Raw genomic sequence first — 25,365 nt, forward strand, 5'->3', positions numbered from 1 at the left:
CCAGAAGCATCAAATGAGATGCTGCACATAAATCCTTAGCGCAAGGACAGGCACACAGCGGACACTTTTAATATGAATAAAACCATAGGGACTCACTTTTCCCTTGCGCATGCGCCGTCCTCCGTACGCCAGCTAGCCCTGCCCGGCGCGCCCCTGCGCGTCCCCACGCGTGCGCGTGTTCGACCGGAACCCCAGCCCTGGCCGGAGATGAAGGGGCGGGACCTCCGCAATACGCCTGCGCCCTGAGAGGCCGTGCGCCGAGGAGGCGGGGCCGCGCCGGCGCGCAGGGCGTCCCGGCTCCTGAGCATAAACAAGAGCGGGCACGGGATGAGGCGGCGGTTGATCCCCGGGCAGCCAGCTGCGGCCAGCGAGGCGGCGAGCGGGGCCAGGCGCCGACCCTGAGCGCACCCGACTCGCCCTCCCGCGCGCGAGCCCTCGGCCGGGGCCACCCTCCCGCCCGCCCGCCGCGCGCCCACCATGAACCTGGCGAGTCAGAGCGGCGAGGCCGGCGCCGGCCAGCTGCTCTTCGCCAACTTCAACCAGGACAACACGTAAGGCCGGGCGGGGGTTGGGGCCCGAGGCCTGGGGCCGGGCGGGGGGTCCGGGGCCGAGGGCCGGGGCCGGGGCGGGCGGGAGCCTGAGGCCGGGTTCAGGGCCGGAGATTCGGCCTGGAGGTTCGGGGTGGAGGCCGGGGCGGGCGGGGGCGTCCCCGGGGGCGGGCCTGGAGCGTGGAGGGAGGGGCGCTGCCCTCGGGGACCCTCCGGGCGCTGCGCTGGAGCTGCGATCCCTGGGCGGGGAAAGTGATGGAGATAAGGAGGCTTTTCACCCACCGACGGATAGGTTGCTTTACCTTTTGGGACCTCCCTTCTCACAAAGTTGGGGCAGAACTTTGTGCCTTGACTTGTTGTCCCAGCCGCTTCTGGAGCAGTGAGCGTGGGTTTCTTCCTCTTATCCCACCTGCCCTTCTCCCTCGGCCCTCTTCCCCCCACTCTTTCCCCTCTTCAGGTCCTTCTTGTCTCTTCAGGCCCTTCTTCTCGTCTCTTCATTATCTTAGTGCCCTTTTCCTTTCTTTCCCTTTCTTCTTGTCTCGTTGTTTTTTTTTTTTTTTAGGTAACTTCGATGTCCTGCCCGAGCAAGAAACAAACTTAGCCTTAATCCTGGCCTCTGATCTGGGGAGAAACTGAGTCAAGGGGGATGTGACAGAGAAATACCTGAGGGGTCTTGGTGCTTCAGGGAATGGGCCCATCCTTAGGGAAAGAGAGGCCCACTGATGCCAACCCATGGATTTGGAACGCTGTTTGTCCAAACGCCTATGGGTTTGAAGCTGATTCTTCAGAGGCTGTCTCGGTGACCTGTGAGCATAGTTACTAGATGAAGTTTCTGGAGAAGGAAGGAGCTGTGGAAGGGAGGAGAGCCATCTTGGGAAGTGAGTAAGAGGAAGTGATGTAAGTGAGGAGGAATGGGTCATTGGCTTCGTAGTAAGTAGTTGGTCGAGTTGTTACTGGCGGAGTGGAGTCAGCAAAGTAGAAAATGAGATTTTTTTTTTTTTTTTTTTAAACGAAGAGTTCATTGTAGAATGGCAAGCAGGCATCAAGTCCGTGGCATGCAGCGGGTACTCGGTAGCGCCTCCCCAGAATTGTGAGGTTAGTGCCGGGTGGCCCGGCAGCGGGACCGCGCTGAGGTTAGAAGGAAGCAGATCACCTTTTCCCAAGTGCAGATGAGGAAACTGAAGTTCACAAAGGCTCAGAGCTGTGCCTGGATCCTAGAGTTTGGTTAATGTGGAGTGTGGGCAGGCCCGAGTCTCTTCCACTGCCCTTCCCACTCTGCCACTGTCTTCTCTACCTGAAAAGTAGGATTTTGAGGATGGTGAATTTAGGCATCATACTGTAGCAGTCTTTAAAGATTAAAACTACCAAACGCTTAGTGTTCCACGTGGGTAAAAACCAGCACAGCAAAAGCATTTTGAATAACCTGTTGCCAGTGGTTGTGATCGGGATAGACTATGTTATGTGAACCCGGGAAGCGAATAGAAAACATTTCAAACTGAGATTGGTTTTTAAGCCCTTAGTGTTTTTTGGTTTTGTTTTTAAATTTTTTTTTTTAATGTTTTTATTTTTGAGACAGAGTCAGACAGATCGCAAGCGGGGGAGGAGCAGAGAGAGAGGGAGACACAGAATCCAAAGCAGGCTCCAGGCTCTGAGCTGTCAGCACAGAGCCCGACGTGGGGCTCGAACTCACACACTGTGAGATCATGACCTGAGCCGAAGTCGGACGCTCAACCGACTTAGCCACCCAGGTGCCCCAAGCCCTTAGTGTTTTGAGATCGGTTAAGAAACGGTAGCTTTCTGGGTTTTTATGTCTTGTATAAGTTAGAGAATTTCCAAAACATTTTCTACCATTTTTTTTTCCAGCTTTTCACTATTCATCATTTATGTTGAAAGGAAATCAAATATGAGAACATATTCTCTTTGGCTGTTATTTCAAATGGGCTTTCAAATTACATACACAATAGAAAATGTCAGTCTGGCCTGAAGTTAGACCTTGTCACACTTGGAAGTCACGTGCTTCCTCACTCCTCAGTGAGTCTGGAAGCTCAGGAGGTTTCTGTGTCATAATTTGGACTTGCCAGAAACCTTGATATAGTACGAATGTAAACTGTTAAGAAATAGTAGGATAGGATTATAGTAAATTATTAAGAAATGGGAAGATAGGATTTAATCATTGATTAAAATGACTAATTTGTTTTGAAGAAATAGGTTTATGAGGAAAGGCTGTACAGTTTACCCCTTTCCCTCCTTTACCCGTCTCCAGAATTTAATAGAAGAACACAGTTTTTCACAAGACAAAGGTTGTCGGTCTAGGATCCACATTCACTGTGTTCGGTGAGAAAATCTGGAAGCCATTTCACTTAATAGAATACATGTATGTTACACAATAATGCTTAACAAAAGAATATTCCCTGTACACCAAAGTATCTGTCCTGCTTTTTGTACTAGTAATATGGCTTCAAATATTGTGTTAATTTTCCTAGGATTCTCATCCTAAAAGTATGAAGAAGTGCTTTTTGCTTTTTTTTTTTTTTTTTTTTTTTTTTTTTTTTTTACTATTTGTTTATTTATTTTTTAGTTAGAACAGTGAAAGAGGCACTGAGAACAGTTGTTTTCAGTCATCTCGCTATTAACTGGTTAGTTCCAATGCTGGTTTCTGAAAGTAACTGTTTGAACGGTTTACTTTGGAAGAATTTTTGGCTTTTGAAATTGAAGTTAACAAACTAGTAAGAGTATCCCTGAAATGGAAATGTCAAGGACTAAATTCCTCCAGTGGATGCCGCTCGTCTAGTGGGAATCTGTGATTTGGCGATGTCCTTTTTCAACTACACCTCAAAAAGGGGTGGAATAAAGAAAGGGACTTGATTCTCCAGGTCTCCTGTCGACAGGATTGAAGTTGTTAGTGTCCAGAAGATTATAGAGATGCTTGTTTAACTGAGTTTCTTCTACAGTTACAGTTGTTCTTCTGGGAAAGTCACTTCTCTCCACTTTTTTTCTCATCAGTAAATCGAGAGGCTTGATTGTAGATGGTCTTTAAGGATCCTTCAACCTTAAAGTTTTAGGCCATTCTGTCGGCCGGGTAGAGGGAGTGTTGGAGGAGGGCAGGACAGTCACCCAGGAGGATATTGTCCAACAGCAGTGGCCCGTGGAGAGAAGACCAGTCAGCCATCAGGACTTGGTGTGACCCGTGGGTCAGGCATGGTGCAGGGAAGTTCAGGTTACTCCCAAGTCTCTGGTTTGGGTCTAGTGTGAACAGTGATTCCATTATGGGGACTCGGTTTGGGGCAAAAGATGGATTCTGCTCGGCTGCTATTGAGTTGTCAAGGCATCAGGGCTAACCAGCTGGAGGCCTGCGGTGGAAATGCTGGGAGCTGCGGGAAGAGCCTGCTGTGGAGCAGACTTACTAAGTAGGGCCCCAGGGTCTACGAGGTGTCCTCCTTGGGTTCCTTTTTATGCGTGTGGACTGTTGCCACCTAACTCTAATCAAGTAAGATAGTAGGAAGGGAGAGCCCTTCGGGACTAACTGTTGGTAAGAGTTTACTGAAGGAAAAGGAGTTAAGAGAAAGATCTGATTCACACTTTTTTTAGTGGAAGTTCACTGTCTTTTAGATACTGAGCGCTCAAGTTTCAATTCAGCGATAGACTTGCGGTTACAGATGGTGGACCACACAGAGGCATTTGTTCTGGCCCCTCCCAAAACCCTACGGAAACGTCAGTCAACGAATTACCCAAAGATATATATTTAAGTTTATTTACTCACCGTGGGGAGAGGGGGAAGCAAGGAAGGAGCGGAGAGAGCTTCCCAAGCAGGCTGTCTGCACCGGCCTGACAAGGGGCTCCGCCTCCGGAACCTTGAGATCATGAGCTGAGCCGAGATCGGGAGTTGGCCGGTCGCTCCGCGGACTGAGCCTGACTGAGCCACCCAGGCGCCACTCAAAAAATAGTTTAAAAGACTGAAACCCATAGGATAGGGAGGATGAGGAAGGAGTCGCTAGCAACATTTGAGAAGCTGGCAAGTAGTACAGGAAGGCGATCCCGGGTTGCTGGTGGAGAAGGCGGAGAGCCGACCTGCTGTGAACTGCAGAATCCCCGAAAGGCAAAGGTGAAAGGCTCTCGGGGTTGGCGGCCTAGGGAAGCTCTAGAAGTGGAATAAAGGGGGGTGTGGCGAAAACGAAGAGGATTGGCCCTCAGCATGTTTCACAAGCACTCACTCTCCCATCCTGGCAAAGGACTTAGGCCTCGTCTCAAGACCGTATAACAGGGTCTCTGCATTTTGACACCAGGCGCGGTTGAAGGCCGGGCTGTGGTGTTGAAACGTGGGACTGAGTAAATATAACCTTTTTTCTAGGATAGTAAGCTGGTTTTTTTCCTTCGGCAGTAAAAGATCTCATTGTGTTACCTTAAAAAAAACAAAAAAAACTACACAAACATTTATTGGGGGATAAGTTTATTTAATAAGGGAATTTCAAACTTCCTTGTTACTGTGCCTCTCCCATTAATATGTCTGCCGTTGTATGGTCAGGCAAATCATGAGAAATTATTAAAAGCAAGATCAGTCCCAAAGAGGGATGTATGAACCTGATCATTGGTGTTACCACCCTTTAAAAACATCCACTTTTAGGGGGTGCCCGAGTGGCTCAGTCGGTTGGGCGTCCGACTTCGGCTCGGGTCGTGATCTCACTGTTCCTGAGTTCGAGCCCCGTGTCAGGCTCTGTGCTGACAGCTCAGATCCTGGAGCCTGATTGGGATTCTGTGTCTCCCTCTCTTTCTGCCCCTCCCCCACTCACACTCTGTCTCTCTCTCTCAAAAATAAATAAATATTAAAAAAATAAAAACATCCATTTTTATTGATAAAATATATACTCGAACTATGCCATGGATATATAGGGAAAAATAATTGAAATATTTGTGCTTGTATTTCTTATTGATGGAGGTGCACAGCAGTTTTACAAACCACGCAATTAAAATTGTAGCTAAGGTATTTAATATCCTGAAGCAGTTTCTGAATATTTGTAAGGACACCAAAGTTCTGATGTTGGATCACCAAAGGCCAGTTTTGACAGATTCTTTTGTTCGGAGCATAGAATCAAAATCTAGTTTCTCATAAACCAGTTAAAGCTCATTAAGTTTGCCCATGAAAGAAGCCTTCCCTAAGCTTATTTTATATATAGTGTCAATAAGGTTGGCGATTTGGTTTCTAAGTCAACAAATTAGAAAGGGAGAGGAGCTGTTAATCCTGGGGAGAGGGTCACAAGGAAGTGACACCTCTCTGCAAAAGAATAAATGGAAAATATTTTTAGCAGCTCAACACTACAGTCTGACCATTTGTGGTCACACACACAAAACCCTCATCTCCTTGGTAGGGTCTGAGAGGGTCACCGTATTGTAACAGTACAGTTGGTTTAATGATCACTCCCATAGGACTCCAGGAAAATGTTAAGAATCTCCCACCCCCTTGTGATAGGCATACAGGAAAGCATATACAAGAACACCTTTTTCATTTTTTAATCAAAAATAGAAAGAATCTATCGGTGCTTAAAATAGCAACCATTAGTTATCTGGAAAACATTTCTCAAAAGTTATAGACTGCTGAGATTTTTGTCTTATTTTTAGTTCTCCTGGATATTTATGTTTTTGTTGGCTGCTTTATTGCTTTTCAAATTATTTACAGGTAACAATATCTAATTACCTCATTGATACAATTAATTCAAAACAGTGAAGTATTTTTGCAAAAAAAAAGGTAGAAAGAGTTTTGCTTTTTTTTTTTTTTTTTTTTTAGTTTAGCTACATATTTTGGGGTCGGGGGGGAGAGATTCCCAAGCAGGCTCCACGCTGTCAGCGCCGAGCCCAACACAGGACTCGATCTCACGAACCATGAGATCATGACCTGAGCCGAAATCAAGTCAGACGCTTGACCGGCTGAGCCACCCAGGTGCCCCAAAGAGTTTTGCTTTTGTTTGTACTTCTAAGATGAACCAATTACAACTTAAAAATTTCATAGTGCTTACAGTAGCTCCATTCTTGGAATATATTTCTCCTACCTATGGGCCAGAGAAGGGTTGGAAATCTCAAGTTTTTAATAGATGAAATGGCCGTTGAAGTAGCCCTAAGTTTTATCTTGGTGTGCAGATACTCCCGCTAGGAAACGTCGGTGTTCAGTCTTTCTAGTCTTCTGGTTTGTCTTCTGCCTCCACTTGTCTGCACATTTTTCCAGACACTAGATTCAGAACCGTCCAGTAGCTGCTTCCTCATACGCCCCACGCATCCTGCTTGATTGGCTCGTCCTCTGTTTCTCAGAGCTGGACTTCCTTTTGTTCCCCCCCAGCCCCCCCGCGGTCAGTCTCTTTCTGGAGAGTAGTAATCTTCCGGTGGGGAACTGCTTCACTCAGTGGCCCACTGCACCTGTACAGGGTCGGGGGTGGCAGCTGGGGAGCCCGTGAGCTCCCTTCAGGCCTCTTGGCGAAAGCCGTGGCTTTGGCGTCGGGTGTGAGTGCTTTTATCTTTTCCTTGTAGGTCAGCTGTGCAGTCTTCTCATGCCAGCTTCCAAGTTATCTTTTCCGTCTGTTTTATTTCCACCCCACTGCCCAGCTGTAGTTTCACATAGGTGATTGAGCTGCGCTTGCCGTGGCCCTGCCGAGGCGGAAGGATGTCATCGTCCACCATCGTAAATGTCTTTGTTTAAAATTCGGAGCGTCCGCCTTCTTCGCTTTTGGACTCACACATAGAGCAGATCACCTGAGGAGCCCCACTTTGTTTTGAGGGGATCGTTAATTAAGGGCTGATTATTTCCATTTATTGGTCAAAGTAATCTTTAAGGTTTTGTAGGTTTTCAGTAAGAATAAGGTCTGTATGTTATTGACCTTCACCTTTCCCTGGCTGCGAGCTGGGGCACCTGGCTCTGCCCCTTGCCTCTTTTCTGCTCAGCCAGCACTCACCCCCTACAAACTGTGTGAAATTACTCGTGCTAATTTTCAGTAGAGATGACGGTTACTAGTTGGTAACATGGAGCTTGTTTTTGCATTATCATTGTCTACACGTATCAGCTCTTATTTCTGATTTGGCTTTTTTGCAGGTCCCTAGCTGTTGGTAGTAAGTCCGGTTATAAATTTTTCTCCCTTTCTTCTGTGGATAAGCTGGAACAGATCTATGAATGCAGTAAGTGTTTGCTTTATTTTTCCCCCTTCTTAAAAACAAAACAAAACAAAAAAGTAGACAAAGTATACTTGAATTGGAATGCATTCTCAAACTCTAACACTGTGATTAAAGTCCAGACACCCCTTGCCCAGTACTCTTCCTTGACCTTGGGCTTCCTGGGATGACAGCTGTGAACGGGGGGTACGTGTTCTCCAAGGTGTGCGTGTTTGCGTGTTTATAAATGTACTGCGGAGACACTTGTTTTATGGGTTGTCTTTCAATACACGATATCATGCTGTGTGTAGTGTTCTGTAATTTCTCCCCATTTTAAATGCCAGTGAAACCATTTATCTTTCTGTTATAAACCACTTCCGGAAAACTGAAAACTTCACAGCCCCCATAGGAATGATTTATTTGACATCTTATGGCATTCGAGTGGCCTACATGTCAGAGGCAATATGGACTTGTAGAAGGGTCATATGGGCTTTGACTTCTTGTTCAGTCACTTATTTGTGACTTCAGATAGATTACTTCATCTTGGATCTCAGTTTCTTTGGTTTTCGTGTGTGTGTGCGCGCGCACGCGCGCGCGCAGTAGGACTTGCCGAGTAAACGGTAGGCATAGAGTCCTCCTCCCCAGAGAGAATTTGCTAGAAAGCTTTGGGCTCTTCCTGCATACATAACTTGTTTTCTGTGCATGTATGTAGTTACACACATAAAGATATACTTTTGTGTTTGTGTGTGGTTTTGTTTTATATAAGTGAGCTTGTAATGTTTTGCTCTTTATTTTTGTTTTTAAAAACATAACTTTAAATTGAAGTGATTGTCGATATACACGCAGTTGTAAGAATACAGACCCCATATACCCTTCTCCCGGTTTCCCCCAGTGGTAACATTTTGCGAAAGCACAGTATAAGACCACAACCAGGATAGCAAAGTTGATTGCTCCTGATCAGGTTTCCCCAGTTTTACCTGTATGCGTTTGTGTTTCCTAAGTTCTGTATGGTCTCAACGCCCTTGCAGATTCCTGTTTCCCCCACACACGGCCAAGATGCTGGTTGGTTCTAACAACACAGGGTCCTTCCCGCTGCCCTTTTATAACCACACCTGTCTCTACCTCCCAGCCCTAATCCCTAGTAGCCATTAATCTATCCTCTCCAAAATGTTGTCATTTCAAAAATGACATGGAAATGGAAATATGTAACCTTTTGGGACTGGGTTTTGTTTTGTTTTGTTTTTACTCAGCATCATTCCTTGGAAATTCATCTGAACAGTTGGATGTGTCAGTAGTTCGTTTTTATTACTGAGAAATATTCTGGGGTGTGGATGGACCACAGTGTATCGTCAGTTACCTGTTAAAGGGCATCTGGGCTGATTCCAGTTTTTGACTATTATTACAGATAAAAGCTGCTGTGAACAGTCATGTATAGAGATTGTGTGAACATAAGTTGTTACCTCCCTGGGATAAATGTCTAAGAATACAATTGTCGGGTCATATGGTAGGACCCCCCCCCCTTTTTTTTTAAAGAAACTGCCAAAGTATTTTCCAGGTGGCTGTACCATTTTACATTCCCACCAGTGATGTCTGAGGAATCTGGTTCCTCTGTATCTTTGCTGGCGGTCGGTGTTACCGCTGTTTTTCATTGTACCACCTTGGTCGATATGAACGGTATTGTCTCATTGTGGTTCTGATTTGCATTTCCTCCGTGGCTGATGATGAGCGTCTTTTCGTGGGCTTATTTGCCACGCGTATATTCTCTTCAGTGACACGTCCGTGTTTTTGCCTGTGTTCTAATAGGCAGATTCGGGGTTTTGTAATGTAAGGTTTTCAGAGTTCTTTAAATATTCCGTGTACCAGTCCTTCGTCAGATATGTGGTTTGTAAATATTTTCTCTGTATGTAACGAGCAGCCCTGAAGGCTGCCCGTGGCCTGACCTCAGTTAAGAATCTTTGTGGGAGAATTAGGGCTTCCGTACTCACGACGTGCTTGTAATGAGTCACACTGGGGTTTGGATTCGGGGAAAGATTTAACCCGTGCCGTTTCACGTACCTGAGTGAGCGGACAGTTGTGGGGAGCGGGGTCTCCTCCCTCCGAACGGCGTCGGCGCCTCCGTTCCGAGCGACTGGCCCCGTGTCGTCCGCTTTGCTCCCTCCGGAGCGAGCGTTCCACTTTGGAATTCCGCTTCACCTTCCGGATCTCTGAAGGAGGGCGGTTCATCGAGTAACGGGATAGGCGTGTCCTTCACCCTTGGGTCCGTCCACTCCGGGGGCGCTTGCGGAGGGCCTGCTCCGTGCCAGCCTGCCCCGCCCGTGGCGAGGCGCTAGCGGCCCCCGCTCTCCTGCCGCTTGCACTTAAATGGAGGAAGACCAAGAACGAGTAAATACATTCGTGTCCAGCGTTCTGCTGGGCACATGGCAGCCGGCACAGACCCAGATACCACCCCCTGCATCCCCACCCCCCACCCCTGCTAACTTAAGACGAAGATGTCGGGGGGACGATCTCGTTTCTTCTGCCAATTGCTTGCAATAGGGAGTTCTCGTGGTCCCCCGGGAGGTCAGAGGCTTCCCTGGCCCCTCCCAGGCTTCGGCCTCCTCCCGGCAGGCAGGTAAGCCTTCGGGTGCCCCCTCGCCTCCATCGGGAGGGTGTGTCCCCACCCCCACCCCCACCCCCTGCAAGTCCGCTGTTTGTTGCTGCCCAAAGGCCAGCAGCCAGGCCCTTCCTGGGGACGTAATCAGCGGCCCTGACTCCACGCTTCCTGTGGGCTGCCTTAGATTTTGCTCCTCCTCTGTCCTCAGACTTGGCCTGCTGATGTTCACTAAATCTTCCTTCCAGAAAGCTTTTCTTTCTAGTATGGAGCCAGAAGATGTGATGTGGGTGATAAGATAGCTGTGAGCTAGTGTGCTTGCTTATCTCGAGTGGGGCCGGGAGTTGTGCAGATCTCCAGACTGGCCACCCCTCCGCTTCCCCGTGGCCCCACGCAGGATTGTTCCCGATAGGGCATTCTTCAAAGAAGGGTAGCTGGTCTCTGGATTCCACTGGGCCTTTGTGAATGACTGAAACCTTTACTAACACCGTACCCAGGGGAGCCCGAGTTGTGCTATGACCTGGTTGCTGTAATGAGTAGGGTCATCTGCTTTGAAATCCACAGAATCCACCCCCCACCACGCCGCCGTTTGGAACCCAGTGCTTAGAAAGGGGGTAAGAAGACCAAAACCTGGTCTTTACTTCTCAAATTGAATCAGTTTAATGACTCACCTGATTCCTTGAAGTTTATTTACTGATTTTTTAGTGTCTTGTTTTTTAAAGGTTTTTGGTGGAACAAAAACAAAACGTGATGTCTTGATAATACTGTGCAAAGAGTGGGTATTTACTGACCAACACCGTGAGGTGAAACATAGGCTCCTTTGTTCTTAGTGAACTTGGACCCTTAGAAATAGATGATGAAATGGACAAAGAATTTTTCGAGGGTTAATACTTTAAACTGGAAGTGATTGAATTCTTTTGCTCCTGGAGCCTTCTGCGCCTTTCCCCTCTCACATACACTTTTATGGAGTAGATAAAAGAACGTCCCTTCCAAAACAGGTTAACTGCTGAACCGAGATTGTTCTCTGGAGTTTTTCCACAAATAGACCCAGAGCAAAGAACATACTTGATGCCTGGCCTCGCTGTTTGCTGCAGGCCCAGCGTTGGCCTTTCCCTCATAATCTCAAGCATGCATCACAAACTCAGATCTTTGCTCTCGGTCGCTGTTGCTGTTACAGAAAAAATGAGCCAGAACTGGTCTTGGGAGGAGCAAGATGGACAACTGCTTGTTTCTCTGTCGTTTGTTCAAACAACAGCCACAGAAAGCCTTTTGCCCAGAATCAGTGGAAGATTTTTTTCCTATCATACCATTGTCATTTCTGGAGTTGCAAGAGCTCCCGTGTACGCCTTGCCCGCTGTCTGTGCCTGCCTATTTGTTTTGTCATTCTCTTTCTCTCTGTCCTTTGTGTGTGTGAAGATGCATAATGTGCACATGTGTGGTCTCCCTTCCCTGTGAAGGGTGTGTGGTCGTTATTTGTAAAATATCACTTAGGTTGGGAGGAAAAGTTGGCTCTTTTACATTCTATATTGTGCGTGTTTGCATTTTTAAGTTTCTGAGCTAGGAAAACATGCGTCAGGAGGCAGTCGGTTGTGAAATCGAACATAAGCAGCGAAAGTGACCAGTGCCTGCTTCGACATCCGCAGCGCCTCCACAGACCCAGAGCGCGTCTCCTCGGGAGACCCACCCTTCTTGACCGGACAGGCATCATCTGCGTCCTACGGGTTGAGAAACGGTGCTTTTTGAGAGCGTTCTGATGTGACACACAGCTGGTTCGAGTGTGAATTTCATTGGGCTGTATAGTTTTGGATCTTAAGGGGAGAGGTCCAGTAGCCTCTCTGCGTAAATCTGCCGTGATGAGGATTGGGCTCTTGCCTCTCTTGAGAGCTGCAGGCATCCGACAGACACGCCTCGTTTACAAGTGTGTTATGTCACTTGTTTCATGGTTTCTTCTTCGCTTCTTAGTGCTTTAGAGGTGTTCTCATTGCCAGTTCTAAGTAGTGCCAGCAGAAGCAAACAGCATTCTTTGTGTGTGTGTGGGGGGGGGGGGGGTAGCTCACCAGCAGGGGAAGGGGCAGATGGAGAGAGAGAATCTTAAGCAGGCTCCATGCCCCACATGGAGCCCAACAGGGTGTCGATCCCATGACCCTGGGATCATGACCAGAACGGAAGTCAAGAGTCAGATGTCCCTAGTGTTCTTTTTCACATCAAGTAATTCTAGGGGCGCCTGGGTGGCTCGGTCAGTTAAGCATCCCATTTCAGCTCAGGTCGTGATCTCATGGTTTGTGGGTTCGAGCCCCACGTTGGGCTCTGTGCTGACGGCTCAGAGCCTGGAGCCTGCTTCAAGTTCTATGTCTCCCTCTCTCTCTGCCCCTCCCCTGCTCACACTCTGTGTCTCAAAAAATAAATAAACATTAAGAAAAAGGGGCACCTGTATGGCTCTGTCGATTAAGCGTTTGACTTTGGCTCAGGTCATGATCTCACGGCTCGTGAGTTCGAGTCCCGTGTCAGCATCTGTGCTGACGGCTCGGAGCCTGGAGCCTGCTTCAGATTCTGTGTCTCCCTCTCTTTCTGTCCCACCCCCACTCATATTCTGTCTCTGTCCCTCTAAAAAATAAACAAACATTAAAAAAAATAAACATTAAGAAAAAATTTAAATCAAGGAATTTGTTTCTTAAATTTTGTACAGGGCATCTCTAGGAAGAATGTTTGTCAAAAACTGTGGCCAAGGCCACCTAGAATGGTCCTTGAGAGCAAAGCTTTCCGTGACCCTTGAGGGCCTCGAGTTCACACTTTCTTAGTGGTGGCTCGAGTGCTCATCGGTGCCATTGTCTCCTTAACAGGCCACCTCCAATAATTACAAATGTTCAGCCTCGTTTGGCCTTGTTTCTCTTGCTTTTCATTCAGTTGCAGCGCCCTGTAACCGGCCCTACGCGTGCGCACCCTGGTTTCGTGGAGGGCCGAGCTGTGTGGACTTGAGTTTGCCGGGAGGTGACCGCGCTGGGCACGTGCGCTCTGAGCATCTTTCCGCGTTTAAACGTGCTCTAGGGAGTGTGGTGTCATGTGAAAATGGCAGAGAGCTTCTTGAAACCGCACAGTAGAAAATTAACAGACCCAAACCACCCGATAGTCCGTGAAGACCGGTGGCTGCGTTCCCGACAAGATGCAGGCCCTCGGTGCCACGGACGTAAAGGAACTCTGACCCTGAACCGGATCCTTTGGGGGTGTTGCCGCTTCCTCTGTGGTGCCAGACACGCGTTAGCTGCGGGGTGACCTGGTGCGTCGGCCCTGCACGCGGGGCCTCGGCCGTTTCCTAGTTCCTGGCTCCTTTGCTAGTCTGATGAGTTGCGGCGGTTTCCCCCAGAAAACCCAGTAGTTCGTATGTGAGCCGGTGGTTTGAGAGACCTCGAGGCCCGCGTGAGCGTGGCAGGATTCGGGGCGCCGGGGTCTCCCAGGAGACCCCCCTCCTCAGAGGCTCCGCCTGACAACTGGTGTCCACCCTCCGTCCCTGATGCCCTACACGTCTTACGTCGGCTCTTAACATCTTAGGATGCCAGTTCGCCAGTAGTCTGTGTGGCTTAACAGCTTTTTGGAGATGTAATTTATATGCCATACAAATCACTGGTTTCCAGTGTACAAGTCAGTGGAGTTTCGTATATTTGCTAAGGTGGACAACCTGCCATAATCTAATTTTAAAGCATTTTTATCCCCAAAAGAAACCCTGAGTCCATTAGCAGTCACTGCCCGTTTCCCTCCACCCGCCTCAGCCCTGGGCAAGCGCTAATCTACTCTCTGCCTCTGCACGTCGGCAGGTCTGGACAGTTCAGATAAATGGAATCGGATGCCACTGGCTTCTTTCACTTAGAACGTTTGCGGAGTTCATCCGTGCGGGAGAGCGTGCCAACACTTCATTTCTTTTTATTGCTCGATAGTATTCCCTTACGTGGCTCCGCCGTGTTTTGTGGGTGGACACTTGGGTCGCTCCTACTTTTGTCTGTTGTAAATAGTGCTGTTGCGTTCATTGGTGTGCAGGTTGTGTGGACGTAGGTTTTCATTTCTCTTGAGTAGATGGTTACCTGTAGGAGTGGAATTGCTGAGTGAGCATCTTTGTTGCACTTGTGAGTTGGGGTATAAGGTAAATTCCTGGAGTCGGGAAGACAGACTCAACAGAAGAACATTTTTAAGTGGGTAGATATTGCCAAGTTGCCCTTAAAAAAGATAGTACTGGGGCACCTGGGTGGTTCAGTCCGTTTAACATCCAGCTTCAGCTCCGGTCACGATCTTGCAGTTCATGAGTTCAAGCCCCGTGTCCGGCTCTGGGCTGAGAGCATGGAGCCTGCTTGGGATTCTCCGGCTACCTCTCTGCTCATCCCTATCCCTCTCAAAAATAAATAAATGGACCTAAAATTGTTCTTCTTTAAAATAGCTTTATGGCCTCCCACCACCAAAAAAATTCTAAAATCATACCTGCATTTTTTTCTTAAAATTCCCAAAAAGTTCCAAGCTTGTAGTTGATGGAAGAAATAAGCAAACACCCCAGCGCACTAGCCGCTCACTTTCCTGCTCTTGCATTTAGGCGAACGCACAACGTACCATGTCTGCTTCCCACCATTTGTTAATGGAAATTTTCAAACACAGACAAGTTGAAAGTATTTGACAGCTGCACGTGTACATACACTGCTTGGGAGTCTGTTGTTAACACTGTACTGTGTTCATGCTGTCACACATCTAGCCCTCGATCCACCTTACTTGTGTGCATTTCAAGGCACGTTTCAGGCATCAGTATGTACTTGCTTAAATACTTAAGCATGGATGTTACTAACTAGAGTTCACTGTTTTTGTTCTTTTATTCTGAGATAATATTTACGTACAGTGGAATGTATAAATCTAAAGTAAACATTCTGTGTTTTGACAAATCAGACATCTCCGATCAAGGTTTACCATCACTCCGGAAAGTTCCCTCTTACTCTACCTCCTCCCTCCGATCCATTCCAACTCCCTTTCACCCTCTGAGAGGCGAGCGGTGTTCTGGGTTTTCTGCTATACATTAGACTTGCCTGTAATAGAACAGACATTGTGGGAACGCTGCACGTGCTTTCGCTAAGGTTTCTTATACTCGGCGTCATGTTCCTGGGGTTTATCCATACTGTTAACGCATCTCTGTTGCCCAGTATATAAATACGTGAATTTGTCCATTGTTTCACTGACGAACATCCACAATTTCCCCGGTTTTTAATTACGAATATAATCGTTACTGACATTGTTGTACAAATCCTTTTGTGAACGTACGTTTTCATTTATCTTAACTAAATATCTAGGGATGGAAAGAGTGTTTTGTTTTACGAGAAACCACCAGATTCTCCTACGAGGCTGTCCCATTTTGTATCCGCTGCTCCCCCCCCCCCCCCCCCCCGCAGTGCTGTGTGAGAGTCTGGTGGCTCTGCGTCCTCACCACCATTTGGTGTTAACTAGTCTTTTTTCACTTTAGCCATGCTGATGTGATGTGAGATCTCATTGTGGTTTTGATCTGAATTTTCCCGATAATTCATCACGTTGGGCACTTGCATGCCCTTGTTGGCCATTTGCATCTTTTTTTTTTAAGTTTGTTTTTCTTTATTGTTTGAGAGACAGAGACTGTACAAGTGGGGAAGGGGCAGAGAAAGAGAGGGAGAGAGAATCCCTAGTAGGCTCCACGCTGCCTGTGCAGAGCCTGACACGGGGCTCGAACTCACGAAGCCGTGAGATCATGACCTGAGCCAAAATCAAGAGTCAGACGCTTACCTGACTGAGGCAAACTGGTACTCTGGCCATTTGCTTATCTCTTGTGAAATGTGTGTTCAGATATTTTGTCCCTTTTCAGTTGCATTGTTTGTCTTTTCATTATTGTGTTGTCAGAGTTCTTAAATTTCTGGATACTTTTTGTCACGTTTTATGAATTTTTTTTTTTCTCTGTCTATGGCTTGTCTTATCTTTTGAGCAAACATTCTGAATTTTGGTAAGATCTGATTTACCCTCTTTTTTTTTAATTTATGATTTTTTCTCTGTCCTTTCTGAACAAATTTTGGCTACCATCAGGTCATGAAGATGTTTTTCCATATTTTCTACATTTTCTATGAAAGCTTTATAGTTTCAGCTTTTATGTTTAGTTCCATGGTCCATCTCATTAATTTTGGTGTGTGGTGTGAGTGAAGGCTCCTTTTTTTTTTTTTTTTTTTTTTTTAACCCCGCTGATGGATTCCTGTAGCTTCCACCATTTGTCAAAAAGATTTTTCTTCCCTCATTGGATTGCTTTGGTGCCTAAAAACAGCCCTGTAAGTGTGGATCTATTTTCTGCTCTTTATTCTCTCCCATTGATCTGTTTGTGAGTCTTTGTATCACTAACACTGCTTGGTTTACTATAACTTTATATACAAAATTTTGAAGTACCACAGTGGAAGCCTTCAACTTTGTTCTTTTTCAAGGTAGCCTTGCATATTCTAGATAGTTTGCCTTTCTGGTTTAAAGTCAGTTGGTCATTGTCTACAAAAAAGTCACCTGGGATCATGCTTAGGACTGCATTGGACCTAGAGGTCAATTTGAGGATAATTGGTATCTTAATATCGAGTATTCCAATCCATAAACATGGTGTAGCTCTCCGTTTATATAGATCTTCATTTATTTTTAATTTTCTTAATTTTCTTTATCTTTTCTCTTAGTGATGTTCTGTGGGTTTTAGCATGGAGGTCATGTATCTTTTTAAAATTTATTACTCATATTTTGGGTTTTGACAATGTTGTAAATGGATTTTTTTCATTTTTCATTTGTTTGGGGCTAGTCTGTAAAAATACAGTTGACTTTTGTATTTTAACCTTGTATCCCGTGACTTTGCTGAATTTACTCATTAGTTCTAATAGTTGCTTTGTAGATGCCTTATAATTGCAATAGAAATAGTTTGACGTCTTTCTGGTCCTTTTGCCTTTTTTTCCCCCTTCATTTTCTTGCCTTATTGCAATGTGTAAAATCTCTAGTACAAAGTGAGGAGAATTGGCATTCTTGCCTTGTTTCCAGGTTTAAAAGGAAGAATTCAGTATTTTCACCATTAAGTATGGCTGTAGATTTTTCATAAATGTCCTTTATTGATTGAAGAAGTTTCTTCCTTGTCTCAAGTTTCTAAGTTTTTACCATGAATAAGCATTGAATTTTGTCACGCTTTTCCTGCATCTATTGAATTGATGTACTTTTCCTCTGACTAGTTGAACTTGCATTTATTATCACAGCCTCAGGTGGAGACTGATGGTCCTGCATTTTTCTAATAACTGTGTTTGCTTGCCCTCTGAGATGGTGGTTTCCGGCTGTTTTCACTCATTAAACTTCCCACCACTATGGCCCTCAAAGCTCCTAACCACTGCTCACGCTTCAAAGATAAACCGGTACTTTGAGCACGGACTTCCCTCATCTGACCTTCAGCTGATGGTCTGTCTGCCTGCAACCCTCCCATCTTCCCATCTCCCGCCTGTTCAAATGGCAAAGCAGGGATTCCCGTCTTGTTAAAACCAGCCCTCTTAGTGGATCTCACCACCTTCCAAGTTTATTTCGTGTTTTCTTTGTTTGTGAGAGAGAGAGAATGTGAGTGGGGGAGGTGCAGAGAGGGTCGGGGGGAACAGAGGATCTGACACGAGCTCTGCGCTGACAGAGTGGGGACAGAGCCCAAGTCACATGCTCAATGAGCCACCCTTGCGCCCCTGCCAGTTTTTTTTTGAAGTATAATTGACATACGATATCGTATTACCTTCAGCTGCACATCATAGCGGGGCAGCATTTGTATACATTATGAAATGATCCCCACGGTAAGTCCATTTGCCGTCTGTCACCGTGCAGAGTTATTACGGTATTACCGGCCGTATTCCCTGTGCTGTACGTCACATCCCCATGACTTATTTATTTTGTAACTGGAAGTTTGTACCTCTTAATCCCCTTCACCTATTTTGCCCACCCACTCCTTCCCCCTCTGGTAACTATCAATTTGTTTCCTGTATCTGTGAGTCTGTTTCTGTTTTGTTTGTTCTGTTTTTTGTTTTTGTTTTTTAATTCTACGTACAAGTGAAATCGTATGGTATTTGTCTTTCTCTGACCTATTTCATTTAGCCTGATATTCTCTAGGTCCATTCGTGTCACAGATGGTAAGATTTCATTTGTTTTTGTGGCTAATACTCCCCTGTCCGTGCGTGTATGCACATCTTTATGCCTTCATCCATTGATGGACACTTAGGCTGCTTTCAGATCTTGGCTATTGTAAACAGTGCTGCAGTGAACATAGGAGTGCATACGTCTGTGTGGATTGGTGTTTTTGGTTGTTTTTGTGTGTTTGTTTGTTTGAAGAGAAGTATCCACACTTGGAATTGCTGGGTCATACGGTAGTCCTGTTTTAATCTCTTGCAGAACCGCCATACTTTCCAGAGTGGCTGCACTGATTTACATTCCCACCAACAGTGTACGAAGGTTCTCTTTTTTCCACATCCTTGCCAACGCTTTGTTATTTTTTGTGTTTTTGTTAATAGTAAATCTGACAGATACCTCCCTGTGTTTTGATTTGGATTTCCCTACTGATCAGTAATGCTGAGCATCTTGGTGTGCCTGTGGGCCATCTGTATGTCTTTGGAAAAATGTCTGTTCTAGTCTTCTACCCATTTTTTAATTGGGGTATTTGGTTTTTCGGTGTTGTTACGTAAGTTTTTTAAATAGACTTTGGATATTGACCCGTTATCTGATATATGATTTACACATGTCTTCTCCCATTTAGTAAGTAGCATTTTCATTTTGTCAATGATTTCATTGGCTGTGCAAAAGCATTTTAGTTTGCTATAATCCCGTGTGTTTATTTTGGCTTTTGTTTCCCTCGCGCGAGGAGACTGGTCCGGGAAAATGTTGCTGAAACCTATGTCAACGTGTTTACTGCCTGCGGTGTCTTCTAGGAGTTTCATGGTTTCCACTGTTACATTCTTTAATCCATTTTTAATTCTTTCCTGTATGGTGTGAGAAAGTGATCCAGTTTCATTCTTTTGCATGTATCTGTCCACTTTTCCCAGCACCATTTATTGGAGAGACTGTCATTTCCCCACTGTATATCTTGCCTCCTTTGTCATAGATCAGTTGACCGTACATGCATGAGATTTTTCTCAGGGTCTGTTCTATTGATCTGTGTGTCTGTTTTCGTGCCAGTGTCATAATGTTTTCCTGTAGTCTTGTAGTCTAGTTCGAAATCAGAGAGCATAATTCCAGCCTACTTGTCCTTTCTGAAGATTGCTTTGGCCATGCAGAATCTTTTGTGGTTCTGTTCAAATTTTAGGATTCTTTAGTTTTGTGAAAAATGCCATTGATATTTTGACAGGGATTATGTTGACACTCTGGATTGCATTAGATAGTATGGACCTTTTAACAATATTAATTCTTCCAATCTGTGAACATGGAATATCTTGCCACTTATTTGTGTCTTCTCCGATTTCTCTCATCATTACAGTTTTCAGAGTACAGTTCTTTCACCATGTCGGATAAATTTATTCCTAGTTAATTCACGATCCCAGGGGTCGTGGGATCGAGCCCTGCGTCAGGCTCCACACTCAGCTTAATATTCTCTCTCTCTCTCTCTCTCTCTCTCTCTCTCTCTCCCTGTGCCCCCTTCCCTGCTCATGCTCTCTCACTCTCTGTGTAAAAAAAAAAAAAAAAAAAAAAAAAATCCTAGGTATTTTGATAGTCTTTGATGCAATCGTAAACGGGATTGTTTTCTTAATTTCTTTTTCTGATAGCTCAATATTAGTGTATAAAACATAACTGATTTCCGTATGTTCATTTTGTCTCCTATGACTCCGGAGTTCGCTTGTAAGTTCCAATAGTGGTTTGGTGGAGTCTTCAGGTTTTTCCATTCACAGTATCATGTCATCTGCAAAGAGTGACAATTTTACTTCTTCCTTTCCAGTTTGGATGTGTCTTCCCTTCCCCTTTCCTAAGGCCTTCAGAAAACACTTGGTCACATGGAGAGGCATGAGGACCCCTTGTGTTAGAATCCCATGAGTACCGTTGCTCTGCACAAGGCCAGCGGAGCTCTTAACAGATCCCAGGGAGATTGTGTCAGTAGGCAGTCTCCTGGACAACCAGGACAGACTTTTCTCTCCAAACTGGGAAATGCTGCTAGCACGGCAATGATTTGTACCTGCGTATCTTTGTTTTTATCTATCTCCTGACCTACCTTTTTTTTTCCAGTTGAAATAGAGTTGACACAACGTTACGTTCGTTGCAGGCGTAAAACCTAGGGATTCAGCACCTCTGCATGATGCTGTGCTCACCGCAAGCGTGGCTGCCATCTGCCACCACACGGTGCTGCGGCAGCACCACGGACTACGTTCGCCGTGCTGTTCCTTCCATCCTCGTGACTTACTCGCGCCACAACTAGTAGCCGGTGCCTCCTACTCCCCTCCACCCACCTTTGCCCATCCTCCCACCTCTCTCCCCTTTGTCGGCCACCACTTTGTTCCCTGTACTTAGGAGTCTGTTTCTGTGTGTGTTTCTTTTAGATTCCACATAGGAACTGGAACCCCGTGGTATTCATATTTCTCTGTCTTTAGTTCATTTAGGACAAAACTTTCTAGGTGCATCCATGTTGTTGCAAATGGCAAGATCTCATTCTTTTTTTCACTGCTGAATAATATTCCTCTGTGTGTGTGTGTGTGTGTGTGTACATATGTACATACGTGTGTACACGTCTTGTTTATCCATCCATTCATTCATCAACGGACGCTTGGATTGCTTCCATATCTTGGCTTTTGTAAACAGTGCTGCAGTAAGCCTAGGGATGCGTGCATCTTTTCAAAGTAGTGTCTTCATTTTCTTTGGGTAAATAGCCAGTAGTGGGATTCCTGGATCGGATGGTATTTCCATTTTTAATTTTGTGAGGAGCCTCCATACTGTTTTCCAAATGGCTGTACCAGTTTCCACTCCCACCACCAGTGCCCCAGGGTTCCCTTTCCTCCGCAGCCTGGACAACATTTGTTACTTCTTTTTGGTACTAGCCATTCTGACTCGTGTGAGAGGATATCTCCTTGTGGTTTTAATTTGGATTGCCCTGATGATGAGTGATGTCGAGCATCTTTTCATGTGTCTGTTGGCCATCTGTCTGCCTTCTTTGGAAATATGTTTATTCAGGTCCTTTGCCCATTTAAAAATCAGATTATTGGGGTTTTTTGGTGTTTAGCTGAGTTTTTTCATTTATACATATTTTGGATATTAACTTGTTATCGGGTATCTCATTTGCCAATATCTTCCCCCATTCAGTAGGTTGCCGTTTCATATTGTTGATGATGTCCTTTGCCACGCAGAAGCTTTTTATTTCGGTGCAGTTCCAGTAGTTTATTTGTGCTTTTGTCTTGCTTCCCTGAGGAGACACGTGTAGAAACACGTTGCCAAAGTTGAGGTCAGAAGAGCTCGCTGCTTGTGTTTTCTTTAAGGAGCTTTATGGTTTCAGGTCTCACATTTCGATCTTTGATCTGTTTCGAGTTTATTTTTGTGTATGGTGTGAGGACTTGGTCCAGTTTCATTCTTTCACATGTTGCCGTCCAGTTCTCCCGACACGTTTATCGAAGAGGCTCTTTTCCTCCATCGGATATTCTTGCTTCCTTTTCTTTCTTCTTTCCTGTGGCCGTGGCTGGGACTTCCAGCGCCCTGTTGAAGAAAAGTGGTGAGAAAGGACATTGCTGTCTCGTTCCTGAACTTGGAGGAAAAAGCTTTCAGTTTTTGACCTTTGAGTGTGGTGTTAGCTCTGGGTCTGTCTTGTATGACCTTTCTTCTGTCACGGTCCACCTTCCAGGTTTTAAGTAGTTCTTTCCTCCGTTTATCCTGGCTTGACTGCGTCCTCAGTCTCTCTGTTAATAGATCCCGTGGCTCCTTTATTTCAAAACAGGGGCGTGGCCTGACCGCTAGGCCCCTGCGGGTAAGCCTGCAGCCACTGTCCTCCCCGCGCCCCTCCGCCTCCTCCCTCCCTCCCACGTTTCCTGCTGCCTCCACTTCCCCATCAAAATCGGTCAAGATCACCAAATAGCATCCCTGGGCCCAGAGCGAGTGACTACTTCTCATTTCACCTCCGCCTCTGGTAGCGCCGGCCGGCCGCGGTTGCTGCCGCTTTCCTGCAGCCTCGTCCCCTGGGTCGTACGGCCGCTGCCACTCGGTCTCCTTCACTGTCTCTTACTCGGTCTCCTTCACTGGCTCTCTTCCTCTGCCTGACTTTCAGCTGTCTCCGTGCCGCCCGGGGCCCTGGGCCCTGGGCCCTGGGCCTGCCTCTCCTCGGCCTCCGCGCCACGTGGGGTGCTGCCTGCTCCTGTTCCCTGCTCCGTCCTCGGGGCCTTGGACAGCTCGTGGCCCGCATCTCATCGTGTGTGTGGAATGGGTGAAGTCAGTAAGGTTGTGTCAGACAGGAGTGAAAATCCATTCTTCGAAGGGAAGTACAGTCAGTTCCCATTGTGGTCATGTTCTGGAAATACGCCGTGAATATCCAACGATCACTCCCGGGGCTAGGCTCCCGTGCGGCTCTGGTCACCATGTTGTCATCAGCTAATGAACACACGATCTTGTTTTATGGGAGGTTCTGTTTAAAGGCATCTTACCTTAATACGTATTGTTGATTTGTCAACAGTGAACTCACAACAAACAACACTGTAAGTCATGCTAAACAAAGCTTATCTGACAAACGTGATTCTCCGGAAGGCAATCACAGTCTCCTTGCCCTTGGGAGCACCAGCCAGCACTGTGGTTGGGGACCATTTTAAACAGTGACATCACCAACCAAAAGCACAAAATACGAGAACATAGACCATGAGAAGGACAGTGGTTCACAGAATGAGCTGAAAACAAGAAGGCAGCGTGTCACCTCGTCCAGCCTCCACTGGGGGTGTTGGGTCAGTCACGTCCACGTTTTCTGGCCCCTCTGTGCATGTCTAGGATGGCTGTGCAGGGACCACGAGTATTCATTTGGCGGGGGGGGTGGTGACGCAGAAACTCGAGCAACCAGGCAAATTTACAAACACAGAATAATAGTAAGTTAATAGTAAGTTTTGTGGGGTTTTTTTGTTTGTTTCATCTTAAAGAGAAAGAGTGCACAAGCAAGGGGAGGGGCAGAGGGAGAGGGGGAGAGAGAGAGAATCCCAAGCAGGCTCCATCCAGGCTCAGCGCAGAGCCCGCCCGACACGGGGCTCGATCCCACAACCCTGGGATCATGACCTGAGCTGCAATCTAGAGTCGGACGCTTAACTGACTGAGCCTCCCAGGTGCCTCAATATTTACTTGTTTAATAAGAAGTCGGTATTGCGTATGCCAACTTCTCTTCACTATTTCCCTGTCCTACAATTAATAAAGCTGAGGCTCCAGCTTTTAACTTCATCATGGAAGAAATGCGTACCAGGTCTTGTAACTAGTAAACAACAGAATCGAGACTACAGTCTGATTTTCCTGAGGGGCCTGCCTCTCCCGGTCCCTGGCATCCACCCCCGGTACGTACTGCGGGGGAGCGCTCGCCCTGTGCTTAGGTTAGCGTGAATGCGCTTGGACATTACCAAGGAGTTTTGGCCCTTAGATGTAGCTCTTGGGGGTGGACCACTTCACCACTGAAGCAGATGTCACGGGTAAGATTAGCCCATTTTTTAGATATGACCCAATTCGAGAGATTTTTGTGTTTTGTTTGGTGGTGTTTTGAAAGGTTTGAGAAACAACCCAAAATCTAATCCTAGGCCTATTTTCAATCATCCAACAAATGTAAAACCGGCTGCACTTGTGCCGGGCGGTGCCAGACCTGGGGGTACTGCCCGAGCTGGCGGGGGACACCACCAGATGGCCAGTGGTAACGTGATAACCGCCAAAGGGAGAAGTAGAGAACGCAATTAGATGCGCCCCAGACAGTCCCTGAATCCCGAAGAAGGAGCAGGGAAACTGGTGGGGGGAGCCTGGAGAGGGAGACGTTGGACAGTGATGGAGGGAGCACCCTTGGCCCCCGGGCCGGAACACGTTGCACAGCAAGTGTGGCGCCAGGCGCCCTCCCAGATCCTCCTGGCCCAGCGGACCGTCTGCTCACCAAGCAGGCTTGTGGTCCTAACGCAGCGTCCCCGCCAATTTCCAGAGGGAAGGGGCTGCTCAGAGAACTCAAGTGTTGGGCCCTGAAGGAAGTTCTTGCTGCACACGATCACATTCTGGCTTCGGATGGGTCTCGTCTGAGTTTGGTCGGCCTGGTGACTGAGCCCTCGCCGTGTGCCAGGCCGCGTCCGTCGGTACAGACACCCCACGCCCGTCCTGCCTGCGCGGCCGCGCGGCCTCTCTTGATTCTGCCCTCCACTTGAGAGTCGGGTCCTGGATGGGATCGGCAGCTTCTCCGAGCTGCGGACGGACCCCTGCTCTGTTTGCATAAAGGTTAGCCCGCTGCTGTGGGAAAGAAGTGATGTTCTGGGTAAAAGGGACTGCGAATCAGGCACTTGATTCCACTGCCTATTCTATTCTAAGTCATAAGAGCCTGTAGTTCCCCCCACAGGCATGTACGACGTCACTTTGCACACACGTGGCTCTGGCCGCCGCCGGGTCTGTTAGCACCTGGTCGTGCTGAGCACGTTGGGCCGTCGCATCCGTATGGAAATGATTGATTCCAAGCGCTTTCCTGGAAATAGTGTGTCTTCATAAAGGGGCCCTTGGAACTTATTCTTTCATTTTTTCTAGTAGTTGGGTTTCTAAACTTAAGTGTGCCTTTGTTACACCATTTAAATCCAGCGTCAGAGCTAATGGAGAGGAGTCCTTTCGGGTAACTTTGTATTTTGTGTTCTGTGTGAATTTTCGCCTAAGGGCATCTTCGTTACAGTGGAAACATCGCTGAGGTTTCAGATAGCCAGGACTTCCGGGTCCCCCGGGCCGCGCCTGTCAGGTTATCTCTGTTCTGGGTGCCCCGCTCAGGTCCAGAGAGGTAGGTCCCGGGTCGCTGCTGGCTCGATGGACGGGTACAAGCTCGAAGCACCCGCCGCAGCCGCATCCCGACAGACACAGACAGGCCGCCCGTGGAAATAGTGGGGATTGCTGCTTCTGTGATTTTTCTACGGTCCAGGA

General features: G+C 46.9%; 1 protein-coding gene across 1 annotated transcript in view; it reads left to right on the forward strand.

Annotated features, from left to right (window-relative positions):
- Nucleotides 1-269: 269 nt before the first annotated feature.
- Nucleotides 270-25,365, forward strand: part of LOC125917068 (WD repeat domain phosphoinositide-interacting protein 2) — a 33,815-nt gene continuing 8,719 nt past the window's right edge. The window contains exons 1-2 of the mRNA XM_049623327.1: nt 270-551; nt 7,621-7,703. Coding sequence (XP_049479284.1) covers nt 478-551; nt 7,621-7,703 — 157 coding nt within the window. The 5' untranslated portion in view covers nt 270-477. The remainder of the gene's footprint in view (nt 552-7,620; nt 7,704-25,365) is intronic.

This window comes from Panthera uncia, unplaced genomic scaffold (genome assembly GCF_023721935.1).
Source record: "Panthera uncia isolate 11264 unplaced genomic scaffold, Puncia_PCG_1.0 HiC_scaffold_1452, whole genome shotgun sequence".
In the NCBI taxonomy this organism is placed as follows: Eukaryota; Metazoa; Chordata; class Mammalia; order Carnivora; family Felidae; genus Panthera; species Panthera uncia.